General features: G+C 28.5%; 2 protein-coding genes across 4 annotated transcripts; both read left to right on the top strand.

Moving 5' to 3' along the window:
- The first annotated feature begins 1608 nt into the window (after window positions 1-1608).
- LOC102587035 (uncharacterized) lies at window positions 1609-3068 on the top strand. The gene is made up of 2 exons (XM_006364265.2): window positions 1609-1792; window positions 2376-3068. The coding sequence occupies exons 1-2, from the start codon at window positions 1625-1627 to the stop codon at window positions 2928-2930; spliced, it is 723 nt and encodes a 240-aa protein (XP_006364327.1). The 5' UTR covers window positions 1609-1624; the 3' UTR covers window positions 2931-3068.
- A 131-nt stretch (window positions 3069-3199) lies between these two features.
- On the top strand, window positions 3200-5791 carry LOC107058322 (uncharacterized). Of its 3 annotated transcripts, none has more exons than XM_015303873.1 (3): window positions 3200-3424; window positions 3821-4005; window positions 5317-5791. In XM_015303873.1, the coding sequence occupies exons 1-3, from the start codon at window positions 3257-3259 to the stop codon at window positions 5339-5341; spliced, it is 378 nt and encodes a 125-aa protein (XP_015159359.1). In that variant the 5' UTR covers window positions 3200-3256; the 3' UTR covers window positions 5342-5791. The 3 variants fall into 3 exon arrangements, with proteins under 3 accessions (XP_015159359.1, XP_015159358.1, XP_015159357.1); XM_015303872.1 differs by lacking the exon at window positions 5317-5791 and adding an exon at window positions 5154-5307; XM_015303871.1 differs by lacking the exon at window positions 5317-5791 and having other exon boundaries at window positions 3821-5131.
- The last annotated feature ends 9471 nt before the right edge of the window (window positions 5792-15262 follow it).

Genomic DNA, 15262 nt, shown 5'->3' with positions numbered 1-15262 from the left:
ATATTTGCCTGTTCATACATTAAAACATTATCGTGTGCCAACATTCAACTATGTCATTGCAGTAAATTGAAGTAACAGCTACATAACTAGTTGATACCTGACAGCCTGTGATACTCATACAACCATACTTGATGATCAAGAGTCTAAAAGTCTACGTACAAAAAAAAATAAAAAATTAACGTTTCATTTTGTTTGTCTTACTTTTTTTTATTTGTTTAAAAAAGAATGTTTCTTTCCTATTGTTGGTGTAATATACCACAAATACAATAGATTACAGTTGAAATAAAATGAACAAAAATGTATAAACAAATATTTAGGCTGAGGCACGGATATCTCGCTCTCTTTAAGGAGATTCAAGCCCACTGTGGCATAATCTACACCAATCCAGCAGTATCAGTCTTGACTTGTCCCCTCCAGGATACAACAACCCAATAACGTCGTACAACTCAAACAACTCCGGATTAGTTGAAGAGTCCAAAACTCCACAAAAAGTACACATTCCTTCAACATATATATAAATACTCTCTTTTGTATATAGTGATGAATATAGTTGAAGACTTAGAATATTTTCTTTGTCTCAACTCTCTCTTTCACTACTACACACTAAAACATTATTTCACACTTCTCATCTTTCTTAGGATATTTCACAAAGGAAAAAATACCACTATTTATAAGTGAAGAAGTCTTCCATATAATCAATGGGTAGAATGAAGGGTAGTAATGTGGATAGATGAATGTGATAGATCGATGTTACATAGGTTACAAAACACTAATGATCATATGAGTTACAAAAAACTAATGACCATGAGAGTTACAAGAACTAATGGTCTTATAAGTTACAAGAACCAAAAGTCATCTTTTACCACAATTTATACCCACTAACACATGCACTTAATATTTTATTGTAATAATAAAATGCATATACACCAACACCTATTTTGGTAACTCTGTAATTCTAACTTTCTACATGACAAGTTTAAGACCATAATATTAAAGGATATTTTGGTAAATTCTACATCATTTTAGTATAATAACACAAGATTCAAGTGTTTTCGACAATCAAATTGAAACGGAGGAAATAGTTAAACTTGCACAAGGAAATTATTTTAAAATTCAATTTTCAAACTGCCGAAAGTTGAAAAACAATTAAATAGTGTACCACTTGATCTACTATTGGTATTTTTCCGTTTTGAGTGACCTGTATATTTAATTGAATTTAATTTTTATACACGACAGTATAAAGAAAACGGAAAAGGGTCAAAAAGCTTTTGAACTATATGAAACTGAGCAAAAATACCCTTAGCTATTAGTTTGGTCTAAAAATATCTTTGTCGTCCGGTTCGAAAATGCTTCTATTTTTAACTTATTTTAAGTCCATTAAATGTTCAGCAGAATGATGGCATTGGTAGGCATAAATTTGAAGAAATAATCACGTGGAGACAAGAAGTCAAGAACATAACAACTAGCTATAGGTTACTTATCAAAATTCTGTTGAGATTTCCATACAAGTTGTTAATTCTTTGCTACACATGTAAGTAAGTTAGGCACAAATAATATATATAAAAGATGCCACTTGGAACTCTTATTCTTGACTACTCTGGTTTCTAGGAGGAAGAGAAAAAAAATGGTTTTCCAAAAAGAGTACCTTGATTTGTTGTTGGTCCCAAGTGGGCTATTCATCATGTTCACTTATCATCTCTATTTGCTCTATAGATACCTTACTATCCCTCATACCACTATCATGGGCTTTGAAAACAATGACAAGAGAGCTTGGGTTGAAAGAATCATGCAGGTAAAGTATGTACTTACAGAAACAGATTTAAGATTTAAACTTGATGATTCTGGCATTTAAAGCTTTTCATGATAAACATTATTATTTTTAAAAAAATTATGAGTTCAAAATTTAATATTTGTTGAAATCAATGGCGGAGCCACCTTTTTCCTAAGAGAGTCACTACTTAAAAATCAATAGTTTTCTATTGAAAAATGTTCAGTGGCGATTTCCACAGATATTTTATTGTATTGGTGGAAAAAAACAAAAATAATAATGTTTTCATATGGAAAAATTAGGAACTGTTTTCCACCATGCATTTTTCCAGTGAACTCGTTCGATGAGAAATGAGTGGAAAAATCATGATTTATAGCACAAAATTTCCACTAATTCGTAGTAGGAAAAACCGTTATTTCCAGTAATGAGTCAATTGATCTCCTTTTGTCATAAAATTACACTTCGTAGATAGGTCAATCCCCCCTAGTCGAAACTTTAGTAATTTTCCACTTGTATAATTATGTTTCATGTTTGAGATATTGAATTCAATTGAACTCGTTAAAAATATAGGTTGCATCTAACTTATCATTTTTACTAAATTTTGCAGGCTTCAGATACCAAAATTATGGATACAGCTCTAAATGTTTTAGAATCCAATAACAGTAATGCAACATACTTGGCAACAGTTTCATTATCATTGAGTTCTCTCATTGGAGCCTGGATGTCTAACAACACTCTTTTCACTAGTGTACTAATTTATGGTGACACAAGGCCAGAAACAATGTCAATCAAGCTCATAACTCTACTAATCTTCTTCTTGATGGCTTTTGCATGTTTTGTACAATCATCTAGATGCTTCATTCATGCAAATTACTTAATCACAACACCAGATACTGATATACCAATTAGTTATGTTGAATTGGCTGTTATAAGAGGAGGTGAGTTTTGGTCACTTGGGCTTAGATCACTTTATTTTGTAACAACTATACTCCTATGGTTTTTTGGTCCAATTCCCATGTTTATTACTTCAATTGGGATGATTTTCTTCCTCCATTACCTTGACAAAAACACGAAGCAATTGCACGATCATCGTTCTTCTAGAACAAGAAAACAGGTTTACAAGAGAGTTGAAGAAGCTACAAACAGGGCAACTCTGCTTTAGGCCAAATTTCCTAAATAATTGTTTGTTTAATTTGTACAAAAAAAAAATGCCAAGAGATAATTTTGGTAATTTGTTGTAATATAATTAGTAAATAAGTTTACTTACAATCACAGCCACCAAGTCAAGAATTCAAAATGTATAAGCTACTATCATTAAGTATGAATGTTACTTGTAAGATATATCTATTCAATACCTTAAGCAATAGGTTCCTTTTAAGCAACAAACATTTTTTTGCCAATTTCATATATCACAAACAACATTCAAATTCTACCAATCTCACAAATATTCAAACAAGAACATAAGAAAGGAGAAAAAAATAATAATAAATGGTATTCCACAAAGAACACCTTGATATTTTCTTGGTGCCTAGTGGATTGTTCATCTTGTTTGTTTACCATCTCTTTCTTCTCCAAAGATATATCAAGAATCCTCATACTACTGTCTTTGGATTTGAGAACAATGATAAAATTGCTTGGATTCAAAAATTTATGCAGGTAAGTATTAATAAATCTCCTATTAGTCCTTCATGATTTTAACATTTTTGCGTGTCCATGCGTTTGGACATGATTTGGTTGAAATTTGAAGAAAAATATACTCCAGTATTTGAAATTGTGTTTGGACATGAAACCATAGTTATGTTTTGTTACTAAAAACTTATAAAAGAAAAAACATGTTTTTCAAACTACAAATGATTTTCCTCACTTGACTTCTAAGTAATTTCATATTACTAGCTCCAACTAAATACTTTGTTACTCAAAGATTTCATTGAAATATTGTGATTTGTTAATATTATCCTTTAACGAATATCTTTCATTCACCAACCAAATACCAGAAAACATTTTCCAATTTTGTTTATTCAGGATAACATTTTATTTTTTATTTTTTTTCAGACCGAAAACCGAGATGTTATGACAGCCTTATATGTTCTATCAGCAAATAATTCAGGAGCAACATTCTTAGCAACTGTGTGTTTAACTTTGAGCTCTCTAATTGGAGCATGGATGGCAAATACTTCAACTATTTTTAGTAGTGAATTGATATATGGTGACACAAGGGCATCTACTTTGTCAATTAAGTACATAAGTCTTCTTTTATGTTTTTTGGTTGCATTTTCATGTTTTGTTCAATCATCAAGATGTTTCATCCATGCAAATTACCTAATTAGTATACCAAATAGTGAAGTTTCTTCAAGCTATGTGGAGTTGGCTGTGATTAGGGGAGGTGATTTTTGGTCTATTGGGCTTAGAGCTCTTTATTTTGCTATAACTTTGTTGTTATGGTTTTTTGGTCCAATTCCAATGTTTGTTACTTCAATTGGGATGGTTTTTCTTCTTAATTATCTTGATACCAACAAGAGCCCATTGGTGCAACATCATTCTTCTAGCAAGTTTAGAGGAAATCATGTTATTTGTCAAGGGAATTAGTTAAAAATTGAATTTTGTAACTTTGAGATGTAATAAAAGCAAAAAAAGATCTCCTTTACCTATTACTCCCTACATTACAATTTGTTTATCTTGTTTTGACTTGACACTGAGTTTCAAAAAGTAGAAAAGACTTTTGAATCTGGTGGTTTTAAACTAAAGATATATAAAATGTATCAAAATGTCATTTAATTTTGTGGTCTTAAACACGTTACGTGGAAAGTTATAATCAAAAAGTTGTCCAAAAAAAAACATTCTTTTTTTGAAGGAAAGTTATTTATAATGTTTGACTAAGATAGTCCATTAACTGGTTTCAGCCCATTGTCTATAAGAAAGGGAAAGGAAAAATTCAGAAGATTAGCTTTGGGAGGGAAATTATTGAGCCCAAATTACACCCATTAGTCCTTCAGATCCATTTATATCATGTGTATATCTCTTTATATTCAGTGATACACTAGACCTATAAATAATATATACCCGAAATACAAATACAAATAACTTATTTATAAATTGGGATTCAGAAAATATCATTGTTCTTCTTTCTTTTCGAGTTTTGTTATGAATTTCTAATCAAAACTAATTCTAAAATTCACACCACTCCATCAAAATTTACATATAATCTCTAATGAATATTACCAATCGTTTGCAATAACACTCAATTCAAACAAATAACAATTTCGCCAAACTTTTTATGATTGTCAATATAGTTTACAATTTTGTAATTGTTTCTTATAGTCATTATTAAATTATGGGTGAATTGTGATTACTTAGTTTGATAAATATTTCTTTGAATTTATTATAGGAGACTACTAGGAGTTCAATTATACTTATCATGATTCAGCGTAACCAGCTCTTTTTGTGTTGTTGAGAAAATGGAAAGAGCCTAATCCCTTACTTTTCTTAATACATGTTACTATAATTAGTAAAGTGTTATTCTCAATCCACAAACATGATGGCTCCTTCAGGGGACTCTGGCTTAGGATCATGTGAGGACGGTGGAGGAAGGGGCTTTCGATTGGACTGATTAATTTGAAAGTTATTCCCTTGCTAATCCCAAACCTATCACAACAAGTCAATGACTGGCACATGTCAAGAAGAATTCAGAGGTGTGCTACCGTGATGCTTGGTCGAGCCTCCCTACTGATGTATACAAGCGCTACAATCTCTACCCTTCGGATGAGCACGTTGTGCGCACGCGGAAAATCTCTCACCGTGTAATAGCCTACAAACCACACAAGGATGTATATTTTGTAATTTAAGTATAAGTACCTAAGAAGTTGTAACTAAAACTTGACAATAGAATGAGTATTATCCCTATTTATTTAGAGTACTCCTAAATTAACTAACCTACATGTAGCCAGTCCATGGGCTCATGGTCTGCCAAACTTTGCCAAACGGTCCACAAAAAGACATGTTTGGACCATAAGTGAGCCCAAGTAAGAGGTTTGGACAAAAACTTGGGACATTTTCCACTTTTGCCTTTATTTTGTGCTAACATTTAATTTTTATCTTTCGAGATAAATACTTATTCTTTTGCGGAGCATAAGTTTATATTTTTACATTATAATATCCTATAAATCATGTCTCGCATCCTTAAAAAATTTATGACCTATTTGGCTAAGTTCGATTGCTAACTGAAAAACTTAAAGATTAACTCATATAAAGGACACAACTTAGAAAATCAATTTATTTAAAATGAAACTCGTGCAATTAAATGAAAAAAATTCCCACTAAAAGATATGTAGTTGGCTTCAAATCCAATATCCACGAGGCTACTAGTGACATTATTGAATGATTTGCCTCTATTATTTAAAAACACATAACTTGCGCCATATTATACTATATGAAAATATAAATTTATGTCGAGCAAAAAATATTTATAATTACGGTATCAAAAATATTTTTGATATACTTATTTTTTTACTTAACTAGTATATTGAATGATAAAAATTAAAGAAATTTGAGGGAGAAAATTATAGACCGCGCCAAAATAAAGATATTTATGTGACTGATAGGACTTTTATTCAAAGAATAATTATCTACATATGTAATTTGTAAATATAGGGAGGTCCCTATTACCCTCACTAGTAATATTTTCCATTTTCAGAATATAACAAATGTTCCTTATAATATATATATATCCAACAAATTTTACAAATATTAGGAAATTTGTCTTCTCGAGTCCTAGCTAATGAGAAAGGAGTATTAATTTCATTAGCTTCTTACGTTTTTATTTAATAAAGTAATAGTAGTAGTAGTAATATTTGTGAATGCTTACAATAATTGCGTCTTGGCAAACCAAAAATTAAAGATTGATATGTCCCAGAAGAAACAATTAATAGAAGATGGAAAGTAAAATAAAAATGAAACTTTTTTCTAAAGGCTAAAAAAGGGCTATAAATAGTGTAGGATAGCAGCAGCAAACAACCCAAAATGAATTATGAATATGAGTTTGGTCATAGGTGTTTTTGTTTTTTGTTTCTGGTACCTATATTGGATCCCGATTAAATTTGGATTCGCGCCGAAAAGTCCCATTGAGGATAAAGCGCTTCCTAACAAAGACGATTTCATAGCCAAGGAGGGATCGAACCCGAGACCTTTTTGGATAAGGATGAAAAAATACTTATCACTCTATCACAAACCCTTGTTGATTGGTCATAGGTGTATTTATTGCAAAGAAGAACATCATCAATTAAAAATGAGACAATTTAAAATGCCACTATTCAAACCTAATTCTTATTGTACGAGAACAAATTAATTATTCTGGTTTTTCTTCAAATTTAGGAGTTAAAAATTACTCCATTATTTTCTTATTGAAATATGTTTAGCAGCTATTTTCATAGATATTTAAATTGAATCGGTGAGAAAAAAATAAATACTAACATTTTCATACGAAAAAATTAGAAAGTTTTCCATTATTTAAGTAAGAATCTCTTTTTCACTATGCATAAAAATAACTAAAAGAAATCATATTTTATAGCATAATTTTCCCATTGATTCGCAGTTAAAAAAAAACTTTATTTTTAAAGTGATGTGATTTGATAAAATTAATTTGGTAATTTCTTCTTCTTTCTTCACGAAATTCCCTTGTTGGACATTTGACTAATTTAAATTTACATTTTAAAAGGTTCAATGAAAAAGGTAAAAAAAAAAAAATTACCAAAAACTTACTAATTCAACTCTCAAACCTTATACCATTTGCTTAAGAGGAGGGAAAATCCGGACTATTACGTCGTAATCAAGGAAGTGTTTTAATGATCAATGAAATGAGTTCAAAATCCTGATTAAGTGATTTTTCACCCATGTTCAAATCCTAATTAACAAAGCTACCAATATATACATTGATGAGACAAAGCAAATACTCCATAAAATTAATCAGACTACACACAAGTTTATTCGAACATCACCACCATAAAAAAAAAATCTTAATTATCCCACTACACTATAAGAGTGGTAATAATGCAACTACATCTAACCTATAATTTAGAGCTTCCAAACATTTTCGTCTCATTATTAGCATTATTAATAGCTTTTTTTAATTACCAATCTAATCTAAAAGTATAGACATAGGGAAGATTCATTAATCATATCTAGGTTTCTTGTAGTGGCCCTTGCTTCACAACAAAAATGTAATTTGTACTATAAAACCAATATTTAATAACACCTCCAACCCTACAATCAAATTTTACAGGCTAGCCCTATTTATTTTTTTCTTTTAAGGCTGCCTAGCCCTAAAGGCTTTAGACTCAGGCTAACTACTTTTGAAATATGATTTTTTTTAGTTTTTACCACTCTTAGTTATTTACTGTAAAATACAGATTTCATTAACACATTGGATAAATTGAGGCTTCCATTTTGAAGTTATAAATAGAAGACCTAATTAATATTCTTTTTAAAAATTATATTATTTTTTTCTATTTATAGCTTTAGCTTTACTGCTGATGGCTGTTCCATCAACTGTTTGATGCTTAGAAAAAGGCTGTATTGAGAAAGAAATAGGTTGAATTTACTGCTTAAAGTTTTAAAATATTCGAAGTAAAGATAATGTTTATACTATTATTATTCGATTGTCCCTATAAAGTCGGACGTTTGTTCCAACAGCTCAAAATAATTACTAAAAGATGGTATTTTGAAAAAAACAACTTTTTTTTTTTAATGTTTTCCTAAAATTAGAAGAGGAATAAAATTGAAGTTAGGTTGGAAACAATTTGTGTTAAACTGGGGCGGGGGGCGGGGAAATTCCAAAAATAAGTTTTATGATTTTTTAGCAAATATTAATATTGGTGTCATGCAATTTAAATAATTAATCTCAACTTATTTGACACTGAAACATAATAATAATAATAATAATAATAATATTATTGTTATTTTTTTTTTCCTATAATCATGTAAACGATATCATTAGTTATCACGTTATACTTTTGAGAGTCAACTTAAAAAATGTGTTCTAGTTAAAAACACCATTTATAATTAAACAATGCGAGCATAATTATGAGAACAATTACGAGTTTACAACATAGATATCACTCATAAAAGTAAATAAACTCTTAATTGAGTATCCTACTTTTTGGTACGTACAAGGTTCATTTACATAGATGTAACTCAATACTCATAAAAGTAAAACACACTTAAATGAGAATCCTACTTTTTGAAACTACCTTAGTACTACTCTACGTAAAAATAAATTGTATTTATTACTACTACTTATTCATGAGTGCTGCCTAACTATAGAAATTTAATGTTGCAAATTGTAAGGTTTTGGCGTACAATATGTTATGTATACTTACTTGTCTAGGTGTTTTATATATGTACGTAGTTGACTTAAGTTTAAATGTTTAATTTAATGTGTGAAACCTAACTCTTATAAAATGGGATCTTTAGTTAGTTTAACTCGCAAGTACACCTAATGGATATATCTCAAATAATTATACGATTTACGAACCCAATATTTATATCAAATTATATTAACAAAGAAATTTACAATAAAGTGAAAATATATTAAACTTAACCAGGATAATTAAGAGGCGCATTAATACGCAAACAAATATCATGCGTATAGTTTCACATAGTTTTGTACAAACACACCAAAAAATTCAACTTCCCAATAGTTAGTGTTATTTAATAAGAGTATAAATTAATATTCCAGAGGCGAAAAGTCTATATTATACAACATTACAACTATACATTATACGCTTAACCAACAGTTTTTTTATTTTTTTTAATTAAAAATGAGACAATGTAAATTTGAAATATCAACCTAACAGCATTAAGCTAAGAAAAGAATGATAGAAGAAATTGTATAGAATGATGCATTAGTGTTTTTTCTAATTGATCTTTCCTAATAAACTTAAACGAAAATAATCTTGAAAATGCGAAGAAAATGTGTTTATTGAAAGTATATATGTTCTTCAACCAACAAGGGTTGCGGTAGACATTGGCGGAGCATAATTTTCATTAAGAATATCAAAATCTGAATAAATAAACACATGAATTAACTAAAACGGGTTAGACATCTGTTATATATACATAAAAAATAATTATTTTCATTACATAGTATAATATTCAGCCGAAAGGGGTCAAGATGAACTCCCTAACCACAAAATGGCTTCTCACCTCTAGTTGTGGAGCGGTAAGTACTCTTCCAATCTTACCAAAAAGTCTCATGTTTGAGTCTCCTTATGAACGAGTCACATTTATTAGAGAGCATTTTAACACTAATATCATTTTTTTTTTCTAGTGTGAATCTATGTTAAATCGAACTATAATACTTAAATAACGAACGTCAAATAGAAAATGAAAGGAAAAAATGGGATGATTGGAGTGAAATATTTTCCCAGCCACGACTTTACCCAGCATCAGAGAAACAAAGTAACTGAGTCAGTAGCTCACACCCACTACCTCAGACAAGGACCGGTCTAGTTCCTTTTGGCAAACCGTACTACCGTCCCATTATTAACCAATCATTTATTGCCACGTTACTACTCCCACCTAGGGATAAGAGTTGCAATATTTCACCTTTTTTGTTTTTATTTTTTTCGTCCTAATTTATGTTAGCGTTAACAAAAAAAAATTCGAAATTTGCGATTTAAAATTACTCTTTGATTATTTATACGGTTATAAATTATTGAATTAAAATTTAAAAAAATTAAATTAAATTGATATCATATTTTGGAGAACAAACTAATAAAATATACGTATCACATAAATTGAGGCGAAAATAGTTACTCACTAGTAAAACATCCTTTCTTGCCCATTGTTTCTGCTTCTCTCGTCCTTTTGTTTAAATAGTGTTTGCTGGATTGACCGTTCAAATTTCAAAATACCTTATAAATAATTAATTTAGTGTTTGAGTTATAAATATTTAAATCGTTAATAAGTAATTTAGTAAAAACATGTTGACAATTTTTTTATTGTTAAATCACTATAATAATTTTTAAAGTATTATTTTAAAAATATTAAATACTTAGTATATAATACATGTATGTGAAGAATAACTTGAATAACAAAAAAACAAAAATATTACTAAAAGAGAGTAGAGTTCTATTTTGAAAAAATGAAGTAAAATATTTCTATGAAAGTAAAAGTACTTATTAACTGGAAAGTCATACGAATTTTGAGTATTTAGCAAATGTGTAATTATATTAAAAACTAAATATAATTCTTCTTTTTTATAGAAAAAAAAAAGTTTACCCTTGGTAAATTTCAAAATGGAAAGATATAGACCATAGAATCCAAGATAGTGTATAAAGTGATAAAAATCAATCTAATGTGAAAATAAAAAAAAAGAGTAAATTATTCAGGACCTATTTTTGTTTCTCATTTCATACCAATTTTGTCCCAAGAAAGGAAAAAAATATTTTGACCCCGTATGTTATGTTTGGGATATTTTTTAAATCTAACTATTTTGAAAAGTCATATATCTAAGTAAGAAATAGTTGTGTTTGATTAATTATTTTTTTTAGAAAAATCATGTAATAACTATTCTTGGCCAAGTTTTTTAAAAAGTACATTTTAATTCATTTTTTCAAAAGATATTTTTTTTTAAAAAAAGGGTACTTTTGATGGGAATAATTTGTGTTTTGACTAATTCATTTTTTATAATATTTTCAAGCATTAATCTTTTTGGCCAAGTTCATTAAAGTGTTTCTAAGTTCCTTTTTGCTTTAATGTGTTTTTCGAAAAAGTATAGTTATATCTAAGCAATAATTAGTTTTTGGCCAAAATTATTTTTTGAAGAATATTCATTTTATTACTCTTCAAATTCTATTTTCTCTCAAATATTTTATTAATAAACACTTCATTTTTTAAAATAATTATTTTTAACCTTCCAAAAACTCGGTCTATTATTCCCCAATCAACTTCTCTCTTGTACGATCCGTTTCTGTTTATTGACAAATAATTTTGTTTTTGACTTAAAAAAAACAATATTGAATCACTCCTCTCTCTTGTGGATAGAAATAAAAGCCAAATTCGAAACTGAAGAGTGTACCTTGTTAAAAATATGTTTTTATTAAATAGGTCCCGCAAATAGTTAACTCTAAGATAATGTAACGTTTAAATTCTTTAGGACCACATCACACTTAAAATTGTACTTTCGAGAATATTACTCACTTCATCCATATTACTTTCGTCCATTTTTAATTATCATAGTTTCATTTTTTAAAGTCACATTATAAAATTTTGACTATCATTTTACGATGTATTTTTTTCATCATATTGATATGCAAAAAAATTACAATTTATAGTATTTTTCATAAAGTTTTTGAATATTTAAATTTTTTGTTTAAAATATCGAATTAATGTAATTTAATTTAATTTTTAAAATTAGTCAAATTGACTTTCGAAAAGCACAACATGATAAATAAAAGTGGACAGAGAAAGTATTATAGCATGTTTTTAATTTTTACATTTAGTTCAAAACTAAATGGTTTATAATAAATAAAGTATTAACTACTTTAAAAAATTGTTCATATTTACATAAGTTTTTTTTTTTTTGCATAATAAGAAAATCATATTAAATAGGTATTACTTAATTATGGACGATTTAATGAAATACTTTCTATTTTTTAGGGGTGAGTGAATGTTTTAAAGGGTATACCGAAACAAAAAATATCAGCAACAATATCAACATTAACATGTTCAAGATAAACACACAAGTTTGAAATTAAGAGAGTATAGCATGCAGTCTTTATTGTTGTCTTGTGAAGATATACAAATTATATCTAAAAGCTCTAAATCCAAATGCATCAAATCAAAATAGTTATGAACGAAGTAACATGACAATGAATGAAACTTGTCAATCAGTACGAAAAGTAAGTAAAACATACCAAAAGAAACAATAACACACCATATGTATCAAAAAATAAGAAACTACATGAATAATGTTGATACTACGACACATATTGTGCTCCACATTACTACCAAGTCTAATCCCCTCAAAATATGCGACAACATTCAATTACTTAGTAACCTTTTATCACAATTCACAATCTTTATACTAGCCTCTCTAATTCATGTCCTTAGTAAGTTGTAGTTGCACTATGTCATATCTAATCACCTCTATCTAATATTTCTTTGGTCTGTCTTTACCTCGAATCCATCATATTCAACATCTCATACCTTCTCATTGGAGTGTCAACACATCTCCTTTTTTAAATGTCCAAGGGCATCTCCAATCTTGTTGTGTAATTTACTATCCAAATATATAGTTTTCTATTATTTTCCAGACAATCAACTCCAAACCAATTCTCTATTTTAATTTCTAAAATTAAATCTTTTTCTCCTCTATTTAATATTATATTGTTATTTCAATCTCATAATATAATCTTCTTCTTCCTTTTTTTTTTACAAATAATCACCCTATAATCTATATAATCTTCATGTAATATAAAAATTTATTTTCAAATTCTTCATTTAGTATAAAAATATATTTTATTCTAAATTTCTAAATGACATAAATTGCAACAAATATTATATATAATATATATTAACGAATAATTCAAATAAAAGTGAGATCATTGATGAAATACAATTACATAATAAATATTGCATCATCATAAAATTTATTTTAAATTTTACATAAATATTCAACTTTCAAGACTATTACGTTGTTTTCATAAATTCTCTACTAATGCATTACAGAGTTCAAAATGAGTAATTTTTTGTCCTTGTTTTTTTTATTTACGTGTAGCTAAAAATTGTTTAAATTAACAATTTCATCTTGTATCCAATTATTTTGCGTTGTAATTTACTTCCCCTATTTCATTTTGAACTATGTAATAAGTATTTTCATACTCATTAAAATATATATTTTAATAATTTATCTTGTTATAGTAGGTTGTTTGAATTATCATGTTAATTTTGTGCATTCTTTATAGTGAAAAATATTATAATTTTAAATTACATAATTAAAGTGACAAAAATAAAAATAAAAATTAAATTAGAAAGATCATTAATTCAGGATAGAAGTAGTATACTTATCAGTAATATGTTTTTAGATGTTATATTACTAAGAAAATAATTACAAATATTAAAAACTTAACTAATAGTTTTATATAATATAAATAATAATAAATTACATATTTAAAGTGACAATTTTTTTTAAAATAAAATAAAAAATCATTAATTCAAACGAAAATAGTAACTCGTCGATAATATATTTTAAATATTATATTACATGAGAAATATATAAATACTTAATTAATGATATAACAAAAATAATATTAAATCAATCTTTTTTCTTTTTCTTTCAGACAAGTCCTTGATTTTATCTTTTCAAAACACGTAATATGTCGGAATATGTTAACACCATTAAACCAATAGACATTATTTGAAATTACAAAATTCAAAAATATGAAAATGAATGTGTTGTAAAATTTCTTCAATCTTTACCCCAAAAAAGAGGGGGTGGGGTTGGGGCTAGAGGGGAAGAGGAGGGAACACGTGAAGAGCAATAAAGTAGACAAGACAGATGACCTGTCAAGCTTTGTGTGGCTCCTGGATTAGTAAATAAGAGGGTATAGTACTACTGTATATGTGTATATATATACCAAACACAAGTACCTGAGCTAACACGGATTTAATATCTGTTATTTTTTGTCTCACTTTATGTAATATAGATAAAATTTAGAGAGTCAATTAAATTTTAATATGATTTTTAAATATTTTAAATTGTTAATTATTATAATTTATAATATTTTTTACGTAATTTTTAAATAATATATGTTACTTCCCTTGACCTAATATATAGAGTTATCAAGAAGAACTGGCCCAGCCCAAGCCTCGCGGACCAAGGAATTTAAAGGGTTAGGGCGGGCTTGCCCTTTATTTGGAAGGGCCTTAAAATGCTCAACTCAATCTAACCTTAGAAGGGCCGAGGACTAGGACGGGCTATCATTTTTATTTTTTTCAAACTTAAAATTTTATAACATAAAAAAATTTAGAAGATTTTCAAATCAAATATGACAAACAATGGTGTTGTTTCAATAACACTAGCAAAAAGTCTAGTGTAATTAGCATGTATCTAGGATACTAGATATGCAATATGCATGTATCTGGTGTGATGCATCGCAGATACGCGAGTGAGATAAGAGAGTGACAAGCGAGATGAGAGGGAGGTGAGGACGCGGGATTTGTCTATGTATCCTAGATACATGCGAATCCACTTAGATAAAGTGTATCTAGAACAAATTAATCTAATTTTGAGTCTATGTATTGCAAGATACATGTATTTGACGTACCAAAATTTGGTTAGACTCATTATTACAGCATAGCGTGCATTTAAGTAATTAGCTCATATCCTAATGAGATTGTTGTAAGTTACCCTTAAATAAATAGTTTTGGCCATTGACCGATCCCAGCCTGGCCCCGATCAAGCATCAAGGGCCAAGGGCTTATATGAGTCGGACTTAT

Source organism: Solanum tuberosum, unplaced genomic scaffold, assembly GCF_000226075.1.
Source record: "Solanum tuberosum cultivar DM 1-3 516 R44 unplaced genomic scaffold, SolTub_3.0 scf00476, whole genome shotgun sequence".
NCBI lineage: Eukaryota > Viridiplantae > Streptophyta > Magnoliopsida > Solanales > Solanaceae > Solanum > Solanum tuberosum.
This window is presented reverse-complemented; position numbering and strand designations above follow the sequence as displayed.

Bases quoted from the DNA above. Each gene is read 5' to 3' on its own strand.
- LOC102587035 (XM_006364265.2), top strand. From the start codon at position 1,625: ATGGTTTTCCAAAAAGAGTACCTTGATTTGTTGTTGGTCCCAAGTGGG. The intron at 1,793-2,375 runs GTAAAGTATGTA...TAAATTTTGCAG, and splicing joins GGGTTGAAAGAATCATGCAG to GCTTCAGATACCAAAATTAT.
- LOC107058322 (XM_015303871.1), top strand. From the start codon at position 3,257: ATGGTATTCCACAAAGAACACCTTGATATTTTCTTGGTGCCTAGTGGA. The intron at 3,425-3,820 runs GTAAGTATTAAT...ATTTTTTTTCAG, and splicing joins GGATTCAAAAATTTATGCAG to ACCGAAAACCGAGATGTTAT.